This window comes from Oncorhynchus keta, chromosome 26 (assembly GCF_023373465.1).
Source record: "Oncorhynchus keta strain PuntledgeMale-10-30-2019 chromosome 26, Oket_V2, whole genome shotgun sequence".
NCBI classification, from domain to species: domain Eukaryota; kingdom Metazoa; phylum Chordata; class Actinopteri; order Salmoniformes; family Salmonidae; genus Oncorhynchus; species Oncorhynchus keta.
In genome coordinates, this window is record NC_068446.1 from 14,532,154 (window position 1) to 14,556,784 (window position 24,631).

The following is a 24,631-nucleotide window of genomic DNA, read 5'->3' on the forward strand; positions in this document are numbered from 1 at the left end:
TAAGTGGTGATATTTTTCATATTAAACAGAAGTGGCAATGGCAACTGTAAGTGTCGTTTTTCAGAAAGGAGACATGGAGAAATGACAGCTGCTAGTCCCTGCTGACGAGCAGCAAACCTTCTCTTCTTACCGCAGTCGAGTCGCAGCTGAGCGGGTTGAGAGATTAACATGCCATGATGATACACTCACCCTCCTGTGTGGCACTAGGCGTGAACCTGACATGATATTACAGCCTCTGTCTCTCTCCCTCTGTCTCACTCCCTGTCCTTTTCTCTTTCTCTAGAACTCTTTCTTGTTCTCCCTCTCCCTCTTTCTCTGTCGTGTCTTGTTCTCTTTCTCCTTCTAATTCTCCCCCTCACTTTCTCTCTCTCTCCATCACTCTACAATATGTCTGTCATATTCACACTCATCTCAAAGGGCCCTTATTGACATGAAAGCAATAGTTATCAAAGCAGAAGGATGTGAATGAAGAGAGACAGTAACAAGACAAAGTACAACAATACAAAAATGTCTGTACAACGAATGTAAATGACAGTGAATAGGTGGTGATGATATGAGAGGTAAGGTGCAGAGTAGTCATGCGGTTGGTGTCATACAATGATGCATGGGGATGCCAGTGAAGCCATCTGGCACAGCCCCAGATAGACTATAGACATAATGTCATCATAACAACACACACACACACACACACACAGAAATGTATATCCTGGATAATGTGTATGTGGGCCTTGTCTGAAACAAAATACATGCAAACATGGTATAGTGCAATGTACTGATTATGATGCTACTGAAAGCATCTAAAGCAAGCGGACATAGCATCGATTACAAATAAACGTATAGAAATAAATAAATATATTTAAAAATAATAAAGAAAAAAAACCCTGTTAAACCACGAATAAATTGTGGTGATAAATGATAAGTGAGTTATAGTATTTCTTTACTCCGTAAGCAACACTACGGCTTTAAAAGACTGGGTTGCCATCCAGTTCCTAATCCTGATCCTGACAGTGAAGGTCTGTTCCCTATCACTGAGATTTTAAGGGAGGGAAGCGTGGTATAAAATGCTGGGTTTAGAAAGCTCTGGGTTGTAAATAAAAACACTGGAGCCAAGGTTCACATTGGATTCGCGAATAGATTTAGTTACTAACCCAGCTTTATAAAAACTAGTCAGATGTGGAAAAATGTATTTGATTCAACACCTCCCGAAGGGTGTCTATTTGGTAAACAACCTAACCAAAGTAAAATAATGTTATTAACTAATGATATTATGACTATAAAATATATTATCTCTCTACATAGTGTATGGTTGGGCAGTGGTCTGCAGTGGAGGAGTACCTTGTTTCCGTTGCCATGACTCCCTGTGTAACTGTCCCCCCTCCATCCGCACTGGGATACCATCTTAAATACAGTATATTACAGATATATTACATATTATATATAATTATATAGCACATTGTCAGCATGTAATGGTGGCATAGTCGCAGGACTGTTTTCCACACTACTTCCGACTGCTACAGTCCTGCCTATTGTATGTGGCTCCGGGGTGAAGTTTCCCCTAGGTACAGATCTAGGATCAGCTTCCCCTTCTCCAATCCTAAACTTAACCATTAGCGGGGACAATGCAAAACCGATCCAAGATCAGCGACTAGAGGCAACTTTACCCTACTCCACTGTGTGTGTGTTTCAGGATGGCAACCCTGTCTACAGACTAGACTAACATCACAACACTGAATCCTGTTTGCAGACTAGACTAACATCACAACACTAAACCCTGTCTCTAGACTAGATTAACATCACAACACTAAACCCTGTCTCTAGACTAGATTAACATCACAACACTGACTTTGCTTTTTTTAATATAAATGTAAGTAGTGTCTGGGACTATACGGAAAATACATTTGCATTTCATCAAACAGGGCATGCATTCATTCCAGCCAGTCAGGGCCTTAACATTTGACTGTGTGTATATTGGTTAGGAAGTAGACAACGTTATGCAGTAAAATCCACTCTGATTTATTGGCATGGTAGATAATGACATGGAGGAGAAGAGAAGGAAACTGCACATTACATAGGGATGCAATGGAGATGAGAGAAAATCTGTCACATCTTTAGATGGATGCCATAAATGTAGAAAGTCTCCTTAAATTGGGATGTAAATATAAAAAGATGTATGGCTCAGTTGGTAGAGCATGATGCTTGCATGCCAGGATTGTGGGTTTGATTCCTGGGACCACCCATATGTTAAATGTATGCATACAGTCGCTTTGGATAAAAACATCTCCTAAATGGGATATACAGTGAGCTCCAAAACTATTGGGACAGTGACACTTCATTTTAGTTTTTGGCTATGTATTCCAGCACTTTGCACTATAACCTCTTAGCCCATTGTATAATTTCAAAACCAGACTGTCAGCTTTAATTTGAGGGTATTTTCATCCATCCATCCATCCCCCCCCATTTTAGAGGGATAAATTCACTTCTATGTGTATTAAAGTAGTCAAACGTTGCGTATTTGGTCCCATATTCCTAGCGCACAATGATTACATCAAGCTTGTGACTCTACACATTTGTTGGATGCTTTTGATGTTTGTCTTGTTTGTTTCAGAGTATTTTGAGCCCAATAGAAATGAAATGGTAAATAATGTATTGTGTCATTTTGGAGTCCCTTTTATTGTAAATAAGAATATAACATGTTTCTAAACATGAATGTAGATGCTATCATGATTACAGATCAATTCTGAATAAATCGTGAATAATGATGAGTGAGAAAGTTACAGGGGCACAAACATCATACCCCCCGAAAATGCTGACCTCCCCTGTTATTGTAATTCTCCTCCAAATGCTGAGAGGTTTAACATGTCTTGGTGGTATGATATTTGTGCTTCTGTAACTTTATCACTCATCATTCTTCAGGTAGTCATAGGTTAACAAATAATCACTGTGATGGGAATGGTGATGGGTGGAGCTGGTGCGTTTGGGTTACATGGTTGGAGTATGTGATTATGGTAAAAGACACCTAAGACAGTAGTTCTCTGAGGGGTGAGTGTATCCTTACCTGTTCGTATTTCTCCAGCTCTGTGTGGTAGATCTGTCTGATCTGAGAGAGCTTGGCTCTGTAGTCCGAGTGTTCCGCTGAGTTATCCGCTCCTGCCCCGCCCCCTGAGGCTGCAGCAGCAGCCGCAGCCGCTGCAGAACCGCCCCCTTTCTCAGGTCCAGACACGCCCTCCGCCAGCAACATGTTGTCCAATCGCATGAGCTGGGCATCTGGAGGCTCCTCCTCCTGAGCGCCACGGATACTCAGCACTGCAAACGACAGAAAGGGTCAGAGGTCAGTCACACAGGTCACCAATCACAGCGTCGTGACACCATAGGTCACTCACACACAGCGCTGTGACAGCATAACAAGATGTCGGCTGTAGGCAGCACTCCACGCCCTGCCTGACTCAACGCCTGACACACAGAACACACACACCATGCCTGACTCCACGCCTGACACACAGAACACACACACCATGCCTGACACATCCTCCTCCTTTGGTCTGGAGAGCAACGGCGTGGCAGAATTGTTTTCTTTTCACCGCGGTAACGCTTGGTGGTGCATCCATGTGGACTGTAAAAGCCAGCAGGCTCAGACTGATACTACTCGAGTACAGTGTGTAGTGTAAATGGCAGTAGAAGTACATAGTGTAGTGCAGCTGGCAGTAGGACATCCCTGTCAGGACAGGGTTCATCCAGTTGATAAATCACCTTCCTCTTTATGGTTCATCTCCGTGCCAGAATAAAGGCTACGGCGCTAGACTCTGGCAAGACTACACTATAACAAAACTCAATTTATATAATTTCATTAACTTAAAATGCAACTTCAATAATAACTACCAGAGCATTGGCCAGGACTGCTTGGTATTCAATACATATGTCATAAAGCAATTTGTGATATTGGAGGAATAAATAAACAAATACTATAAATGGGGTTTACGCTCTGGTAATGAATGAGGCATCGTCTCTGAGGACTCAGTTATGGCATCCCAAATGGCACCCTATTCCCTTTATAGTGCACTACTTTTGTCTAGGGGCCACAGGGTTTTGGTCAAAAGTAGTGCACTATACAGGGATTAGGGTGCCATGTGGGGACATCACCTCGGTGGCATCTTAGGTGCCTTATATCAGTATTAGGACACATTGAACTGTGGATAATGGTGGTTTTGTACTTCACTGATTACCAGTTCATATTGTAAATGTGACCTCCATGCATTCACACAGAAAACACACTGATTGATGCTCTTACCGTGGTGCTTGTTTACTATTCTTACAATGCCCTAACATTGCTGGTTCTTAAAGCATAAGGATCTGGGCGACAACTGAAGTCTGTCATTGAGCGATAGTGTACATTGTGAGGCCAAGCACTGAACTTGGCAGTGCGTGTGGAGTGGCAGAGCGAAGGTATTCATGCTGCTCCCTTTCCTGCCTCTAGAGGTCTCCCTCGCCGTTCATTAGGGTAGATAAGGCCGACCTTCCACTTTCTGAAATAACACACACTTACAGATCTATCCATTCCAACTACAAACACCTTCTTCCACTGTCTATGAATTCAAACTGATAGCAGGGAAGGCAAGCGCATCAAATGTAGCATACACCATGTCATTACTTTAAAGGCTACAGCCACTTATCCAGGCTGCATCACATCCTGCCGTGATTGGGAGTCCCATAGGGCGAAGCTCGGGTTTGGCCGGGGTAGGCCGTCATTGTAAATAATAATTTGTTCTTAACTGTCTTGCCTAGTTAATTAAAGGTTCAATTTCAAATGTAAAATCTGCAGCATCTATATACGGTGCCTTCGGGAAAGTATTCAGACCCCTTGGCTTTTTCCACATTTTGTTACGTTACAGCCTTATTCTAAAATTGATTAAATTGTTTTTTTTTCTCATCAATCTACACACAATACCCCTTAATGGCAAAGAAAAAACATGTTTTTTGAAATTATTACGAATTTATAAAATAAAATCAACTGAAATATCACATTTACATAAGGATTCAGACCCTTTACTCAGTACTTTGTTGAAGCACCTTTGGCAGCGATTACAGCATAAAGTCTTCTTGGGTATGACGCTACAAGCTTGGCACACCTGTATTTGGGTAGTTTCTTCCATTCTTCTCTGCAGTTTCTCTGAAGCTCTGTCAGGTTGGATGGGGAGTGTCACTGCACAGCTATTTTCAGGTCTCTCCAGAGATGTTTGATCGGGTTCAAGTCCGGGGTCTGGCTGGGCCACTCAAGGACATTGAGACTTGTCCCAAAGCCACTCCTGCGTTGTCTTGGCTGTGTGCTTAGGGTCGTCCTGTTGGAAGGTGAACCTTCGCCCCCAGTCTGTGCGCTCTCGAGCAGGTTTTCATCAAGGATCTCTGTACTTGGTTCCATTCATCTTTCCCTCGATCCTGACTAGTCTCCCAGTCCCTGCATCTGAAAAACATCCCCACAGCATGATGCTGCCACCACCCTGCTTCAACGTAGGGATGGTGCCAGGTTTCCTCCAGATGTGACGCTTCGCATTCAGGCCAAAGAATTCAATCTTGATTTCATCAGACCAGAGAATCTTGTGGTCTGAGAGTCTTCAGGTCCCTTTTGGCAAACTCCAAGCGGGCTGTCATGTGCCTTTTACTGAGGAGTGGCTTCCATCTGGCCACTCTACCATAGAGGCCTGAATAGTGGAGTGCTGCAGAGATGGTAGTCCTTCTAGAAGATTCTCCCATCTCCACAGAGGAACCCTATAGCTCTGTCAGTGACCATCAGGTTCTTAGTCACCTCCCTGACCAAGGCCCTTCTCCCCGATTGCTCAGTTTGGCAGGGTGGCCAGCTCTAGGAAGAGTCTTGGTGGTTCCAAACTACTTCCATTGAAGAATGATGGAGGCCACTGTGTTCTTGGCGACCTTCAATGCTGCAGAAATGTTTTGGTGCCCTTCCCCATCTGTGCCTTGACACAATCCTATCTCTGAGATCTACGGACAATTCCTTCAAGCTCGTGGCTTGGTTTTTGCTCTGATATTCACTGTCAACTGCAGGACCTTATATAGACAGGCATGTGCCTTTCCAAATCATGTCAAATAAATGTAATTTACCACAGTTGGCCTCCAATCAAGTTGTAGAAACATCTCAAGGATGATCAATGGAAATAGGATGCACCTGAGCTTAATTTCGAGTCTCATAGCAAAGGGTCTGAATACTTATGTAAATAATGTATCTTAAATTATACATTTGCAAACATTTCTAAAAACCTGTTTTCGCTTTTTCCTTATGAAGTATTGTGTATTAGATGGCTGAGAATTATCTTTTTTTTATTTTATTTAAATTAATTTTAAAATAAGGCTGTAACGTAACAACATGTGGAAAAAGTTAAGGAGTCTGAATACTTTCCGAAGGCACTGTATGACTTATTGACTTTAAGGCCAATGTTTGAGAATTGCTATTTAAAACATTAACCCTCCTCACATGTCTCATTGTCTCTGAACAAAATGGAACAGGCAGGAATACTTCATTAATCCAGAAACAATGGGAGTAAGTTTGTAGCATTAAACCCAGATTAGATCGCTGCCCCAGCCATAGGATGGGATGGCTGGGGTGGGGTGGTTAGGGTGGGGGTGTCTGGGCTGGGTGGGGGTTTAGCGGGATGAGAAAGGGGCCGGCTGTACAGCCAGAGGGAGGCTACCCCCGCTGCTCTCCCCTGTGTCATTAGAGAATGTCCTTCATCACACTGAAAGGGTGGGGATAAGGTGGAGAGAGGGGAATCCCCCTGGGTGTGTGTGTCTGGAATGACACCCTATTCCCTATTTCATGTACTCCTTGCCCTGGTCAAAAACAGTGCACTATATAATGCCCCTGTGTGTGAAAAATGCATTGCCCCCCTTTCACTCAATAACTGATTGTGTCACCTTCAGTTGCAAAGACTCCAACGAAATGCTTCACTCACATCGCCGTGGAGGAATTTTGGCCCACTATTCCATGCAGAGCTGCTTTAACTCAGCGCCATTTGTGGGTTTTCAAGCATGAACTGCTCGTTTCAAGTTCGCCAGAACATCTACATTTGGATTAGGTCTGGACTTTGACGAGGCAATTCCAAAACTTTTCATGTCGACTTGATTGTGTGTTTTTGATCATCGTCTTGCTGCATGACCCAGCTGCGCTCCAGCTTCAGCTCACAGACAGATGGCCTGACATTCTCCTTTAGAATTATCTGATACAGAGCAGAATTCATGGTTCCTTCTATTTAGGCAAGTCATCCAGGTCATGAGGCGGCAAAGCATCCCCAAACTATCACACAACCACCACCGTGCTTAACTGTTGGTATGAGCTTCTTAATGTGGAATGCAGTGTTTGGTTTTTGCCAGGCATATTGGGACCCTTAATGGGACTTACTATATATTGTACTCTAGTCGTGACTCATGCTATATTATGTGTGTATTGTTATTTTATTGCGAGGTCTTACACTGTAATGTTGGAGCTAGAAACACAAGCACTTCGTTGCATCTGCGATAACATCTGCTAATCTCAATAAACTTTGATTTGAAAGTAGTATAACCCTGTGTAAAAATGTGTTGAACAATATTGTTATCACTTTTAATTCCTCATAGGATAATACCACAGGAATACATTTCTAGAATAGTGGGAAATAAATATTTACTGATACTGTATGCAAGTTAAACTACATTTTGAACTTTGAGTAAACCTGGATGACTAAATATTGTTTACTGCAAGTTCACACAATCTTTCCTGTCCATTGGTTAAAGGGCAGGGATAAAGACTTCCAACTAAGTCGCACAGTTAACAGAATTGTGGGACTCAAAGAGCACACAAAAGCTAGGGAGGATGCTCTTCTCCTCTTCACAGCTGTTTGCAGCTGAAAACGGAGTCTCTCAGATTTCTTCCCAAAGTCATAAAATGTCTAGACTGTCAAATGAAAACGGAACATAAAGGGTATGTCCCAAATGGCAGTCTATTCCCTTTACAATGCGGTACTTTTGTCGTGCAAAAGTTGTGTACTAGATACGGACTAGGGCGCCATTTGGGATGCTCCCAAAAACCCCCCTGCATTCATGCAATGATTCGATTCTCGTCTGCCAAGTCTTGGAAAAGGAAAAAATAAAAGGAACAAAATAGCTGGAGTCTTTAACATTCACAAAGTGTTTATTTTACTTGGCCTGAAGTACCTACCCCATCAGTCTTATAAAAGAGCGACCGTTCTACTTCAGGTCAGAGTTTATAGGATCTTCCTCGTAGAGAAAAACAGAGAAGGAAAATATTTGATCCACATTTAAATAGTGAACTAAGAACAAAGTTCAGCAACAAAATGCGCCAGAAAAAAATGAAAGATTTATGTGATACTGTAGTTAGTAGAAAGTCGTTATTTGTGGAAGGCTATAGGCTAGGGACATGAATAATACTATCAGTTAGCATAATCTGAACATTCCCAGCGTTTCCCTGCGTTTTCCTACATGTGATGCAAAGACAGAATTATTTTCTGAGCAATACAATAGCTACAAGAAACTGTCACTGTTCAATCCCTTCATCCTCCCTGTATCCTGGTTTCACCCTGGAGTTATTTGGGCATTTGGTTTACACAGATGGGACCCCCAGAGGAGAATTATCAGGTCTTATGAGAGACAGACAGGACCCCCAGAGGAGAATTATCAGGTCGTATGAGACAGACGAGACCCCAAAGGAGCATTGTCAGGTCGTATGAGAGACAGAACCAAAGAAACTGCTGCAGTGTGTGTTTGCCTCCAAGGATATTGGAGTATATTATTTAGGTATGTATATAGTATAATATAATTGATATGTAAAATATTGGAGTTATTTGGGTATTTGGTTTCCGCAGACAGGAACCCCATAGGAACAGTCGGCTGAACCAGGGATCTGGGACCTGTAGTGTGTCTGGCTGCCTCTGCCTGGTCTGGAGGCGATTCTGCCCTGATGGAGGCAAATTATGATTGATTTATTTCGCCTTGAACCTAATGCACATAATTAAAACCACAGAACGGATTATCTTAAACAAATACAGTAAATAAAGAAAAGAAAGAAAGGGGGGAACAATGTGCCTCAGTAAAACGGTCTTTGCTGTGGGTCATAATTACACGAGTCATTGAGGGCCACTTTAGTGGCTAATGGCAGGCTAATTGATTCATCCTAATGTTTCCCAGTCTTGGGTTTGTGCTGTGCTGCTCCAGACCTGGGTTCAAACACTATTTGAAATCATTTCAAATACTTTAGCTGAGCTTGATTGAGCTTGCCTGTCGCAATGGACCAATAGAATAGACACAAAACGCTACCCATCTGGCACTCCAGGCAGGCTAAAGCAAACACTTGAAGTATTTCACAGACTTCAAATAGCGTTTGAACCCAGGTCTGCTCTGCTCTGCTCTCCCTGTCCAATAGTGCTGCTGAACTTACTTAGCCACCCTCAGACAAACATTGAGGGTTCTCCCAGGGATAAACAATTATCCGTGTGGGCTCTTAACTCCTTCCCCTCCTATCTCCCCCTTCTCCCATCTCCCTGTCTCCCCTCCCTCCTCCTCCCATCTCCTCCTCCTCTCCCCTCACCAGAGAACATCACGTTTGCCATAAGTCTCTAATGGACTCCCTTTCCCTTTCATTGATGGCTTGTTGTGTGTGTGTGTGTGTGTGTGTGTGTGTGTGTGTGTGTGTGTGTGTGTGTGTGTGTGTGTGTGTGTGTGTGTGTGTGTGTGTGTGTGTGTGTGTGTGTGTGTGTGTGTGTGTGTGTGTGTGTGTGTGTGTGTGTGTGTGTGTGTGTGTGTGTGTGTGTGTGTGTGTGTGTGTGTGTGTGTGTGTGTGTGTGTGTGTGTGTGTCTGTGTGTGTCTGTGTGTGTGTGCGTAATGCCTTATTCTTCAACTCCCCAGGCGTCCCTGACATGTTATTCCCACTAGGTATAGGCGCGAAGCCAAACTTTATTCCTGCACAATACTGTATATTATTGTGCCATAGCAGGCTGATACGTTTATTGATACCCCCCAGCATCTCTCTCGCTCTCTTTCTGGAGAGATAGAAAGGTGTCTTTGAAAACAGTGAGGGCATTGTTTAGGCCTAATCGACTCCCTCTTGGTAGGTAGTCTCTTTGCTTGCCTATATAGACAGTGAGCAGGCAGTCATCAGTGTGGATGGATGCATACTGTTCACAGTGGAGGGTCAATGGATCGAGCAACAAAGGACAGACTGATGACAACCATTGGTCAGTTTCGTTGTCACTGCAAACACACAGTCCAGGCATCCAGGAAAAATGTCAACCACTGAAAATAAATTCAAACTAAACCAATGGGAGACCATGACATTAATTCACCTCTGGCCTTTTACAAATCAAATCTATATTAAATAAAATAAAAAATCCTGGGGGCACATGGCTTTTGGATAGCTGAATTTCTGACTGTCTGGTCGTTTATAGGAGAATATTTATTTCCTTTCCAAGAAGCCGCTCAGGAAACAGCCGTGTTCTTTGAGGATAAACTGGGAATATTAGGCATGGTGATGATTTAAAACCTCTATTTGGAGAGCTCTCTCTCTCTCTCTCTCTCTCTCTCTCTCTCTCTCTCTCTCTCTCTCTCTCTCTCTCTCTCTCTCTCTCTCTCTCTCTCTCTCTCTCTCTCTCTCTCTCTCTCTCTCTCTCTCTCTCTCTCTCTCTCTCTCTCAGGAAGTGTAACATTCTCTCCATCTCCCTGTATTTTCCATTTACCAATCACCCAGCTACAGGCTAGGCTCGTGGCTTTCTGTGAGGGGAGCATCATTGGATGTTAAAATATGAATTGAACTGCTAGAACCGAGCGGTAGATCATTTCAGCTTAACCCTGAGTTTGGAGCGAGCCTTAATTGAACAAGGTCAAGGGACAAATCTCACTCCTCTCTCTGAGAGAGACTGAAGCATGTCAGAGAGGAGGAGAAGTGGAGAGGAGGGGATCGGCTGTGGGAGACACCATATGCAGACAGAGGCGGGTTATAACCAGCTAGTATAGGAAGGGAAATATTCACTTGACTCTATAGACCATGGTAGCAAATGCAAATGACAAAATAAAGGAATATACTCCACAGGCACTGGAATACCAGTAGCAAGCTGGTTTGATTGAAAAACATAAAACAAAGTGGGGGAATATAATAAACAATACAACACCATAAGAGGATCTGTCTCCCACCCTCCCAAAATATACCAGCTTTGTGTCTGTATGTCAGTGTTTGGACAGCAGTGACAATATTTGGTAGTATATCAAATCAAATTGAATTTGTCACATGCGCCGAATACAACAGATGTAAACATTACCGTGAAATGTTTACTTACAAGCCCTTAACCAATATAATAACAATAACGAGGCTATATACAGGGTGTACCGGTACCCGAGTTAATGTGTGGGGGTACAGTTTAGTCGAGGTAATACATTGACATTTAGATGTACATGTAGGTAGGGGTAAAGTGACTGTGCATAGATAATAAACAGCAAGTAGCAGCAGCGTAAAAAAGACGTCAAGGAGGTGGGGGGGGGGGGGGGTCAATGTAAATTGTCTGGGTAGCCATTTGATTAACTGTTCAGCAGTCTTATGGCTTGTGGTAGAAGCTGTTAATGAGCCTTTTGGACCTAGACTTGGTGATCTGGTACCGCTTGCCGTGCAGTAGAAGAGAGAATAGTCTATAACTTGGGTGGCTGGAATCTTTGACAATTTTTAGGGCCTTTCTCTGACACCGCCTGGTATAAAGGCCCTGGATGGCAGGAAGCTTGGCCCCAGTGAAGTACTGTGCCGCAGTACTCTTTGTAGCGCCTTGCGGTCAGATGATGGGCAGTTGTCATACCAGGTGGTGATTCAACCAGTCAGGATGCTCTCGATGGTGCAGCTGTATAACTTTTTGAGGATCTGAGGACCCTTGCCAAATCTTTTTAGTCTCCTGAGGGGGAAAAAGCGTTGTCGTGCTCTCTTCACAACAGTCTTGGTGTGTTTGGACCATGATAGTTTCTTGGTGATGTGGACACCAAGGAACTTGAAGCTCTCGACCTGCTCCACTACATCCCCGTCGATGGGAATAGGGGCGTGCTCGGCCCTCCTTTTCCTATAGTCCACGATCGTTGAGGAAGAGTTTGTTGTCCTGGCACCACACTGCCAGGTCTCTGACCTCCTCCCTAATTGCTGTCTCATCATAGTCTGTGATCAGGCATACGAACGTTGTGTCATCGGCAAACTTAATAGTGTAGTAGTTGTGCTTGGCCACGCAGTCGTGGATCAAGAGGGAGTAAAGGAGGGGACTAAGCACGCAACCCTATGTGATGTGTTGTTGCCTACCCTTACCATCGGTGGGCGGCACTTCAGGAAGCCCAGGTTCCAATTGCAGATGTATGGGTTCAGTCCCAGGGTCCTTAGCTTAGTGATGAGCTTTGAGGGCACTGTGGTGTTGAATGATGAGCTGTAGTCACTGAACAGCATTATCATGTAGCTGTTCCTTTTGTCCAGGTCAGAAAGGCCAGTGTGGAGTGCAATAGAGAGTGCATCAGCTGTGGATCTGTTGGGGCTGTATGAAAATTGGAGTGGGTCTAGGGTTTCTGAGATGATGGTGTTGATGCGAGCCATGAGCAGCCTTTCAAAGCACTTCATGGCTACAGAAGAGTGCGCTATGGGTCAGTAGTCATTTAGGCAGGTTACCTTGCCGCTTTTGGGCACAGGGACTATGGTGGTCTGCTTGGAACATGAAGGTATTACAGAAGACATGTGCCAGTTGGTCAGCGCATACTCTGAGTACATGTCCTGGTAATCCATATGGCCCTGGGGCCTTGTGAATGTTGACCTATTTAAAGGTCTTACTCACATCAGCTATGGAGAGCATGATCACACAGTCGTCCGGAACATCTGGTGCTGTCATGCATGCTTCAGTGTTGCTTGCCTCGAAGCGCACATAGAAGTCATTTAGCTCGCCTGGTAGGCTTATGTCATTGGGCAGCTCGTGGCTGGGTTTCCCTTTGTAGTCCGTAATAGTTTGCAAGCTCTGCCACATCCGACGAGCGTCAGAGCCGGCGTAGTAGGATTCAATCTTAGTCCTGTATTGACACGTTGCCTGTTTGATGGTTCATCGAAGGGATTTCTTATAAGTGTCAGTGTCCCTCTCCTTGAAAGCAGCAGCTCCATCCTTTAGCTCAGTGTGGATGTTGCCTGTAATCCATGGCTTCTGGTTGGGGTATGTACGTACGGTCACTGTGGGGGCGATGTAATCGATGCATTTATTGATGAAGCCGATGACTGATATGGTATACTCTTCAATGCCATCAGATGAATCCCAGAACATATTCCAGTCTGTGCTAGAAGAACAGTTCTGTAGCTTAGTATCTGCATCATTTGACCACTTCTGTATTGAGCTAGTCCTGCTTTAGTTTTTGCTTGTAAGCAAGAATGAGGAGGACAGAATTATGGTAAGATTTGCAAAATGAAGGGCGAGGGAGAGCTTTGTACACGTCTCTGTGTGTGGAGTGAAGGTCGTCTAGAGTTGCTTTTTCTCTGGTTGCACATGACATACTGGTCGAAATTTGGTAAAAAGGATTTAAGATTTCCTGCATCAAAGTCCCCAGCCACTAGGAGCGCCGCCTCTGGATAAGCATTTTCTTGTTTGCAAATGGCCTTATACAGCTCGTTGAGTGCGGTCTTAGTGCCTGCATCAGTTTGTGGTGGTAAAAAGACAGCTACAATAAATACAGATGAAAACTATCTTGGTATATAGTGTGGTCTACAGTTTATCATGAGGTACTCTACCTCAGGCAAGCAAAACCTTGAGACTGCTTTAATATTAGATTACACGCACCAGCTGTTATTGACAAATAGACACAGACCACCACCCATCGTCTTACCAGAGGTAGTTGTTCTGTCTTGCCGATGCACAGAAAACGTAAAACGGTAGCCATCCCCTCAGGTGCCATTCTGTTCAAAGCCTTGGGGAAGGGGGATTAAGCTATAGCTAGCTCTCTTCCAGGACACTGCCTGCCCGCCTGTCTGCCTGCCTGTGTTCCTTATCCAAGTGATTCAGCTCTTTTTAATGTAACTGTCCAGTGTTTCAAGATTTCGATCAAATATGACCTATAATTAATTACAATATGAGTTAAATAGTTTTCCTTCCAAAAAAATGAAATTAAGTATAAAATGTTATGTGTTGAAATGGTGTGGGCATATACCAGTCATTAAAAATATTAACACGAGTAGACCAATAATTGGCAAGCTCATCCTCAAAAATAGCAAGCATTTTTTAAATGGTCTGTTTGAATTTGAGATTCAAGTTTGAGGTTGGGTTTTTTCTCAAATGTATGCTTTGGCCACAAATATGTGTATAGGATGAGTCAACAACATTATCTGGGTATGAATTAACAGAATATTAACCTTTTAAAGTGAGATTTTCACTGGACAGGTCATTTAAACGGCATAACAATATCAAGCCCTGATAGTTACAGCACAGTACACCCCGTACCCACGGCAGTCCGCGGTCCAGATATCTTATCCTATAGGGTTAGGGGAGGCGAACCAACACTAACACCAATGAACGGGGCTGTCAAAAGCTATTACAAAACGTAATCCCAAACTAGATTCCTCCGACATGTCGACAGGGAATTTCTGTGGAAGCTCGCCATGGCTGTCTGATGATAGGGGAAACCCTGATGTTTAATTAATGATGTTCGGCCGTTCTTTCACAGTTAGAGACATGTATGGTCAAGGTGTATGTGTGTGTCTGTGTGTGTCAGGGGAGGCTGGTGGTAGGAGCTATAGGAGGAAGGGCTCATTGTAATTTTTGGGATGGAATTAATGGAACGCTATCAATCACATCAAACATATGGAAACCACATGTTTGACTCCATTCCAGCTATTCCATTCCAGCCATTACAATGAGCTCTTCACACCAGTGTATAGTGGTTCCTCTTTTAAAAGTTGTGAGCTTACACCGCAGGACTTCGAGGTACCCAGCGTCACGGCTTGATTGCTCCAGACCCCCGCGAGGGGGAGTTAGAGCACTCGTCATGCATTTGGGTCCCAAGGTTTTTATAGGACCAATCATATTGAGTGGTTCCAATGATGAATTTGACACGAGCCACCCGTCTCTGGGGACTTTCTTCAGCAAAGATGGCTGACAAAACATTACGGTGGATGCAAATGTAAATAATTATAACGTCATAACGAGTCAAGCAAAAATGTACAATTGAGGAGAATATGGTAGTTAACGTAGAGACAAACAAAGGTTTTTTTCAGTCATATCCAATACCAGGTGTATCAAACTACAATTATAAACTTCAACAGTGTTTACCACTCCTGCTCCTGGGACATCAATGATTACACATTGTAATTATGCAATAGACTAGAAACGTGATTTAAGTAAAGGCTGATTTGTAATTCATATATACAGAATAAAAAACAGTACATCCTGCCAGCACGCCCACAAGCGAGCCCCTCAGGCAGATAATGGCGCGTGGAAGAGAGCGAGGAATGAGACGGGAATAACAATCCAGGCTATTTACTCTGAGACCTGCATAATAATGTAATGAAACAAGCAGGGAGCAAGTATCAAACCCTCAACATTCTAGCCTGAAGTCCAGCACACTATCGACTGTGCCCAAATGTATTCATTGGGGTTGGGGCCAATTGTGGCTAAAAACACTTTATCACGTGGAATCTTTAACGTAGAAAGGGGGAAAATGTCATATTATTAGTTTTGCACAAGCATAGCAGGATGGGCTATTAGCTGAACAATAGACTATTCAACCTTTACTAAAGAATTGTCTAATAGCCGAGCTAGGTGTGAACACCATAATAGAGACACCATAATATTAATAAAATTAATTAAGCCATATTTCTTCAAATCAATCCCATATACTATTGGCCACACCTGATCTTAATGAGTGCTTGTGTCCTTTGAAATGGGGTCTGTTTTACAAACAAGGTTTTCAATTCTCTGTTAATGCCAATATGGAAGACTATGAAATGCTTCTCAAAGATGCCCTCTGGTGGACAAACTAGCAAAACTTGCATTAACAGAAAAAATGGCTGACAAATAGATACTGTGCCACAGAATGCTGCAGCAGCACGCAAGGTGTGCCGCAGTATGACACAACTTTTAAAGGAGAAACCACTGTACACTGTGTGTGTGTGTGTGTGTGTGTGTGTGTGTGTGTGTGTGTGTGTGTGTGTGTGTGTGTGTGTGTGTGTGTGTGTGTGTGTGTGTGTGTGCGACAGCCCAGGGTGCCTCTGACAGAGATGACGGGTCACTGTGCTGCGGTCTCAAACTGCGTGGGTTGACAGACAGACAACAGACACCTTTGGAGCCTCTCCATTTTGCATAGCGATGCTGTAACGTGGTCTGCTGTGTTACGTCAGGGTCAGCAGGGCCGGGCCAGTCACCTACTAGACACCATGCACAAAACACACACACTAGTCTGGTCTGAATATTGATTAGGACTGAGTAGGACACAGGGTCTGGCATTATAGTTAGCATGCGTACTGTAGTGCTAAGAGTAGCATTATGAAAACAGGATGAAGTTAGTTGTGTTAAACTAGCAGTTAGGGAAAAGGGATGGTGGTCATGCTCACTAGAGTAATACACAAAGTGATTGAGTAAATATTTTGGAAAAAATATTACGATGAAAAATATTAATTATCTCTGCGTAATTAAGAAAGAAACATATGTAGGAACAGATGGAAACATTTTAGAATTCAAATAACTATATTGAAAGGCATAATGTATATGGTTTCTAATGTTGTTCTCCCACCTGAAGAAAAGTCAACTATAAAAAACCAACATCAACCCAGCTAGCACATAATGTTCTGAGAACCATGTTTCTTAGCGCTTCGGGAAAGCGTAGTTGTCCTATTGTTATTTTGCATACAACCTTCCAACATCTTTCTGGAATGATGCAGGATAGTTGCTTGACTTTGAAACATTCTCAACACAATTAAGGAACTTTAATAACAGAACGTTACCTTGAAGTTCGAAGATGGTTACATTTAATTAATTTTAAATATATATTTTAGGAATGTTCTCCAACTGGTTTGACATTGGGAATGTTATCAAATAGTTCAGAGAATGTTTCTCCCGAATGTTATTTTAAAAAATACATTACTTTCTCAGAATGTTAAGAAAACTTTTCATAAAAACCACAAGAAAACTGTGGTAATGTTCAGAGAACATTCTAAGAATGTACATTCCGTTCTCAGAATCAACAAAACTCTCTAGCCTCCATCTTGTTAAGTGTGTTCATGTGTGTTGGCCTTGCCCACTAATTGGCCACACCTGATCTTAATGAGTGCTTGTGTCCTTTGAAATGGGGTCTGTTTTGAATAAACAAAAATTAACAATATGAGCAAATCATGGCATGCTAGCTCCATCCTGGTGGCGCAGTGGACTAATTCCATGGAAAGAGAGTCATACAGTGTGATCGAATCTCACTGATGCCGTGCCACAATAAAACAGAATGTTTTTGCATGATTAACACCGAAGCAAATTCATTTCCATGTGTTCTTATAACAATGTGCGCTGAGAGTCGGGAAGCAAGTTCAGTGAATGAGTGTTTTAATAAATGAACGCAACATAATACAAAACAAGAAACACGAACAATGCACAGACATGAAACAGAAACAATGACGCCTGGGGATGGAACCAAATGGAGTGCCATATATAGGGCAGGTAATCAAGGAGGTGACGGAGTCCATGTGAGTCTGATGACGCGCGGGTGTGTGTCATGATGGTGACAGGTGTGGACCATAACAAGCAGCCTGGTGACCTAGAAGCCGGAGAGGGAGCACATGTGACAATACCCCCTCCCTGACACGCAGCTCCAGCCGCAGGATGCAGACCAAAGAGACGATCCTGTGGATCAGGAGTGGACCGGTCACCTATGCTGAAGCACGGGAAACCTGTCAATCTGGCTTAGATGCAGGAGCATGGCAACAGAGCGCCGGAGAGAGTCCATACGTGACGGTAACCCCTCCCCGGTGCGTACGGCTCCAGCCACAGGACGCCAACCAAAGGGACGATCCCGGGGATCCGGAGCAGACCGGTCGCCTCCGCTAAGGCGCAGAAACCTGACGAACCGGCTAAGGCGTGAGAGCCTGATGCGCTGGCTGAGACCTCCCCAGTTGCCTCGGTCGAGGCATGGGAACCTGTTCACCAGCTGAGGCATGGGAGCCTATCGATCCCGTTGAGGTATGGAAACCTGTCGAGCCAGCTGAGGCAGGGGAACCCGACAAACCGGCTGAGGCCACCCGGACCCATCAATCACCCCCTGATGCTTTCCTTTGGTGAAACATCATTCTATAACGATATGCGCTGAGAGTCGGGAAGCAAGCTCAGGGAGTGAGTGTTTTAATAAATAAACGCAACATAATAAGAAACATGTACAGCGCACCGACATGGAACGGGAATAATGACGACTGGGGAAGAAACCAAAGGGAGTGACATATAGGGCAGGTAATCAAGGAGGTGATGGAGTCCAGGTGAGTGTCATTATGCGCGTAATGCTGGTGACAGGTGTGCGCACTAACGAGCAGCCTGGTGACCTAGAGGCCAGAGAGGAAGCACACGTGACATTTCTATCTGTGCTTGGAGTTTAAAACAGTTAACCTAAGCTAGCAGTGTTATTAAGTCTTACTGGACCATGTTCTCAGAACATTATTTCATTACCTTCAAATAACCAACATTTCCGTTCTCAGAACGTTAATAAATCTCCCAAGAAAACATTCAGGGAACCATAGTAAAACGTTCTCAGAACATCCCTGCAACCTTTAAACTAAAGTTCCCAGAACAGGGGAAAGTTCACTTCCGTTCTCAGAACACAAAAGGAAACTTATGGCTTTATTCCCAGAACCAATGGGAAAACAAAAACCTACACTCCCACAACTGAAATCCAATGTGCTTGCTGGGAACCTTATGGTGTGTGTGTGTGGCTAAGCCAAAGTCCTTTGCATAATTAACCCTTTCTGGTTGGGGGGTTGTGGTGGGCTTGTCTAGATTCATTTACAGTGACAGCACTGGCCCTATTTGTTTGCATTGGTGATTCAGTGGGCACACTTCGTTGTGGCTTTAGAAGTTAATAAATCACAGCGGCCCCCTCTCTCCCAACGCCAGTGAGGAGCGTGTGCCGAGGTGGTCCTGTCACAAGGCAGGCAGCAGAGCTGAAGCGACAGCTACATGCTAATTCAACATCGGCATAATTCATTATACAGTCACGAGGGTAGTGGAACGGAAAGGGAACCAACACACACCGGGAGGATAACGACAGGCATCAAATTGTTAAAGCCAGGCCAGGTCAGTCTTTTAGTAGTGTTGTCTGTTCCCTCTCTGTGCCTTTATAAACTCTGAAGCATGTAAACTGAGCCAGTTATCAGAGGTGAAGCTGCAGCTCATGGGTAATGTTGAAAATAATTAAGACAGAATATAAATGTACAGACATATAAATAATTTATGATTGTGGTGTTTACAGTCAATAGCATTTTGTTTTTACTGGTCCAATATTTTATTTCCTAAGGATGATTTCAAATTGATAAAGGCCTACCATTTAAAAAAAAATGTAAATACTGTAGAATAGGCCAAGTGTAACAGCAGTGAGAGAGGGAGCTATTCATACCATTTAAATGCCCATTAGTCACATCGAGGAAGATACTAGAGCAGACACACGAAAGGTACAATGGATGAAGGCTATTAAGCTAAAGGAGATATAAGCAATAAGATAAAATGTCAATTAAGAGAATAATCCCCCGTGCTCTTCAGAAGGTGACAGGGGGCAGGAGAGGAGCTGACATGCTTTGCATTAAGCACTAGCTTGCTTTGGTGGCTTCTTGTCGTTTACGCGGTCCCACGAGTTTGTGACCAGCAGTTCCAAAGTGAGCAGATCACAGCGAGTGCTAGCTACCCTTTGGTGTGCGTCCCAAATGGCACCGGAGGGCTCTGGACAAAAGTCAGGCACTACATAGGGAATAGGGTGCCATTTGGGACAAAGGCCTACATTTTTGTTTGCTGTGTCCTCTCACTCTCTTTCACTGCAGCCACCTCTATCAATGGCAATTATAATCAGTACAAGCCGTAGCCAGGCCTAGGGGCGGGTAGTTATGATGCTGTCCCTGCTGCAGTGGAGAGACGCCTGTCCCACCACTCCTATGAGCTGGGATCTTAAGTGAACGGTATTCATAAGAAAGATCCTGTTCATTATTCAAGGTAGAGACAATATATTGGGCCTCGGCTCAAATACATTTTCTCAAGTACATTTCTTCCGTCAAACTCCTCTTTCTTTTATGAAGAAGCTTTAAATGTGTGATTTGAGATGCTTGATCGGATCCCATTTGAGTTCATGGTGTAGGATACCATTAATAGAATAAAAAAGAAGCCTGAGGCTTCGTGGAAAGTCGTGCTCTATTAACATCTATGAAGCAATGTTAAAGAGTGACAATGTTTTCCAGGAAACAACGGAATAGCAAATCTATTCCATCCATCCGAATTGACAGATTTTGAATGAGTAAAAAATAAAGTCTGATCAGTAGACTTTAATAAGGGCTGTTTAAAACATCAAGGAAAATTTCATTAGTCACTCGAGCTGATATCGACTGTTGGTGAGCCGAACTATGACGACGCTGACTGCTGACATGATACAGTTGCTGCAAATCTCTTCTATATGTGAACATAACCCAGTTGCCCGTCAATAGTTAAATAAAGTTGAAATAAAAACATATATAAAAAAAAATAGAGGAGCCAGTCACTCAACTGTAGTGTTGTCTAAGTTATCCAGGCAGCAGGCACCAGACTGGGGTGCCTGTCCTGATCTAAGTGCCTGAGGGGTTGTGTTGACTGGGACTGGGCTATGTCATCAACGTTGGCCTCCCACTCCTCCCTACCTCCTCCCCTTATTAAAGCCATTCCTTCAGGAGATCAGATGAACATGTCACTGATGCCTCAAACCAGACCAGAGAGCTAAAGGTGACTGTGCACACTGCAATCATGAGCGCCGGGACCAAGCAGAGAGATGAGCACCCACTCAGCCAATGTTTGGTCACTACCAGATCTCTGTGGTTCTCTTGTCAGTGTGAGTTAATGGCGTTCAAGTGGTTCTTTGTCCTCTCTGTCCATCTGAAGGGTGAGTGGACGGTCAAACAAACGCACCCACCATGGGCCACCCAGAATGATAGACTGAAGGGCAGAGGCAAACATGCTTATGAGATCAGCATACATATTGTTACGTACACCTGATAGGTGCAGTAAAATGTGTTATTCTACAGAGTCAGCCATAGTAGTACTGCACCCCTGGAGAAAACAAGGGTTAAGTGCCTTGCTCAAGGGCATATCGACAGATTTTTCATCTTGTCAGCTCCAGTTATTCAAACCAGCAAACTTTCGGTTACTTGAGCAACGTTCTAACTGCTAGGCTACCTACCTGCCTGAATAGGAAGGACACTATAGATGGATTAAAGGCAAATTAATGCTTCAGAATTAATAACCAATATTTTACAGACTGACAGTGCAACTGCATAAAGTAAGGGGGGGGGGGTGTTCTTATGAAGTTTACAATGGTATTGTGTGGTGTTAGAGCGAGTGTAGGGTAGGGTCTTTTAGATGTCACTGGAGTGTGAGAGGAGTGCTCATTGGTCAAGTGGATAGACGATATCCCAAGCTGACTCTCTGTAAACCCCAGCAGCATGGAGAGCACGGCTGCCTCTGTTCCTCCCTTTCCACTCCATCCCCCAATCTCTGTAACTGTTTTAACTTGGGGGTTATCTCTCATTCAGCACAGCTCTCCTACTGCCAACCAGCTTATGTAATAGTGATTAACAGTAATTAATCCTTAATCACCATGATTAGCCAAGTCGCAGTAAATTAGTCCACATCTGGAGCAGATGAGGGCCTGTGATTGAAGTTGACTGAAAGAGTAGAGGCTGGGATAGTGTCTGAGTTTGGCTAGCCTGTAGCCTTTACTGAACTGAAGCCTCCCTGGTACTGGAAGTGTTGCTGTGTTTGGATGAACTACTGTGCATATAATGGAGTTTTTACTGTAAATGGGGGGTGTAATGTCTTTACTCACTTAGCCGGAGAAAAGTCCTTTAAGCTATATGCTCAAACACAAACAGATCACACATTGCTTTGGCGTTAGGTCATCTCCTCGTCTTGCTAGCTATGTAAAGGCTGTACATACGTCACATGATAAAATTGTATGCTGAGCGAGCATTTCTCTAGAGATTCAAAAGTGAGAACACTCCAGAGATTTCGTCATCTTTTCTCAACCTTACCCAACAAGTTAAACCTTCTTTTAAAGTGGAACTGACAACATTGTAGCAACATAAAATCGTATTAAAATCTGTTAATATACAGCCCTGAAAGAATGACACCTTTTAACATTTTCTGACAAGCGAGAATCTTTTCACATTTTACGTATACTATACGTATACTATATATGTATACTAATTCTATAGCAATATAGTGGTAACGTGGCCGAGTGTTTGGACAATTAATAGACACTGCAGTAAATAAAACCTAATAAAAACACCTGTCTTGTCCAGTACCAGAGTCTACCCAGACCGGTGAGCCATAGCCAATCAGAGCTACAGTAGGCCTTTATGCAAATAAGCCATCATTCACTGTGTGTTTACAGGCAGTTGCAACAGAGCGACTTTAGATCATTAGAACACATCGGAAAAAGCCACAAAATACACTTGTATTTTGGATTTCAGCAAATATGTAGCTAAATACCACGGGAGTCTAGCTAACCAAATGACACGTTCATCTCTAGCTGTGTAGCCACCGAAAAACAATATGAGGGGAAAAAGTCAGTCACTCATCCACTCCTCCAATGACATGACATCCCCCCCCAGCAGCTAGCTAGCTATCTAGCTAACGTTAGGCTCTGTGTTTGTAGCTTGCTACATGAATAGATACGCTAGTATATCATCCACATTATCACTGACGTAATGATCATTGCCCTTGCTAGTTTGATTGTGTTGACATTCCTAGACTTGGTTACATTCGTTCGTTTTGTCCAAAATATTGAGTAAATGAAACTGAAACAGTGCACTCCAAAGGGAAGCTACATATCAATCATGCATTGTACTGCATCCATCTATTCTGCTAATAATGCCTTATTGTACGTCATGGAATGTTAAGTCAAATAGAACCTATTTTTAAAACCTCTTATGAAGTTGATTTTGTAGCATAAACTGGGAATTTGATATGTTTGACTGAAATGATTTTCTGTTTGTTTCATATCTGCAAAGTAGTTAAATCGCTGTCACTTCCACGTTAAATCCATATCCACAGTAGAAATATTACCCAAGATATAGTGACCTCAGCATGTATTACAAACAGACACATCAAAGCATGTTCTCCCACATTCATTATTGAACAAGGACAAGCACAAACACACACACACACACACCTGTGCACGCACACGCATGAATTCACACACATAGACTTTCAAACACACCCCTCACCCTCTGCACTCTAGTACACATGCTGCATTCTTGATTGTCTTTGATGCCTGAAGATGTCTCTGTGCATGACGCACCAAAGTCCCCAAAAGAACACCATGGGAGCTATAGTTATTAATATGCATGTGTGTGTATTTGCCTCTCCCTCTGTTTCTCTGTTTCTCACTCACTCACTCACTCACTCACTCACTCACTCACTCACTCACTCACTCACTCACTCACTCACTCACTCACTCACTCACTCACACACACACACACACACACACACACACACACACACACACACACACACACACACACACACACACACACACACACACACACACACACACACACACACACACAATCTCTCTCATTCTATCTATTTATCTTCTTCCATTGAGACATAAATGATGCACCAGGCATCCTGTGTTGCTGTGGAGGCTGGCTCCCTCATAGTGGGGGTGTTGTATTGCTCTCCCCCCTTTCCTCTCCTCCTGCTCCCCTTATGGTGCGCCCCGGTCTATCCCTGTTACACACAAGGGGCCAGGGTTCCGGTCTAGAAGCATGGTTTCGACTGCTCCTACAGTTTTGCTTCAGTACTGCAATTTAACTGACGCCCGGCCCAGAAAGACAAGTGCCATAGACGACCACATAGGGAAGTCAGATTTGAAAATTCCTAATAAGACACAAATTACTCATCACATTTGTGCACAAAATGTCCACTGAATTATTCAAATGTTTTTGGAAGACGTGATGACGTCGACAATACTCACGTTGCTTCCTGTGCGCACTGAGTGCTAAAGCGCATGTGAAGTTGTGCCATGTAAACCGGATGCAACCTGGTAATAGACGGTCCATGAATTGGCATATGCGAACGTGAGTAGATAATGTTATTTTATACCATAGTGGTTACACAGCTCCCCTTCCTCCTCCTGTTCCCCCCTCCTCCTCTTCCTCCCTCTCCTGCTCCCCTGGAGAGCACAACTCCAGCTCCCTCCCTAGCTTCCTGTCCCCTGGTGAGCCTCCCTCCCTGTTTCATCCCTGGTGTGCCCCAGTCTCTCCCTGTTACATGGCCACGGATTAATTACACACTTTAATGAGATGCATTATTAATGGGGCTCTTACTCGGCAGTTTAAGGAAACGCAGCAGAGAGAGAAGTCAGTGTTGAGCATCATATCGTCACGGC

General features: G+C 43.6%; 1 protein-coding gene across 4 annotated transcripts in view; it reads right to left on the reverse strand.

Annotated features, from left to right (window-relative positions):
• Positions 1-24,631, reverse strand: part of LOC118358980 (pre-B-cell leukemia transcription factor 1) — an 83,612-nt gene that overhangs the window by 11,435 nt on the left and 47,546 nt on the right. For 2 of the 4 annotated variants that reach the window (XM_035737064.2, XM_035737066.2), the window contains exons 3-4: positions 3,056-3,303; positions 1,336-1,398 (exon numbers count right to left, since the gene is read on the reverse strand). In XM_035737064.2, the coding sequence (XP_035592957.1) occupies positions 1,336-1,398; positions 3,056-3,303 (311 nt within the window). The remainder of the gene's footprint in view (positions 1-1,335; positions 1,399-3,055; positions 3,304-24,631) is intronic. The other 2 variants (XM_035737068.2, XM_035737065.2) reach the window with 1 other exon arrangement.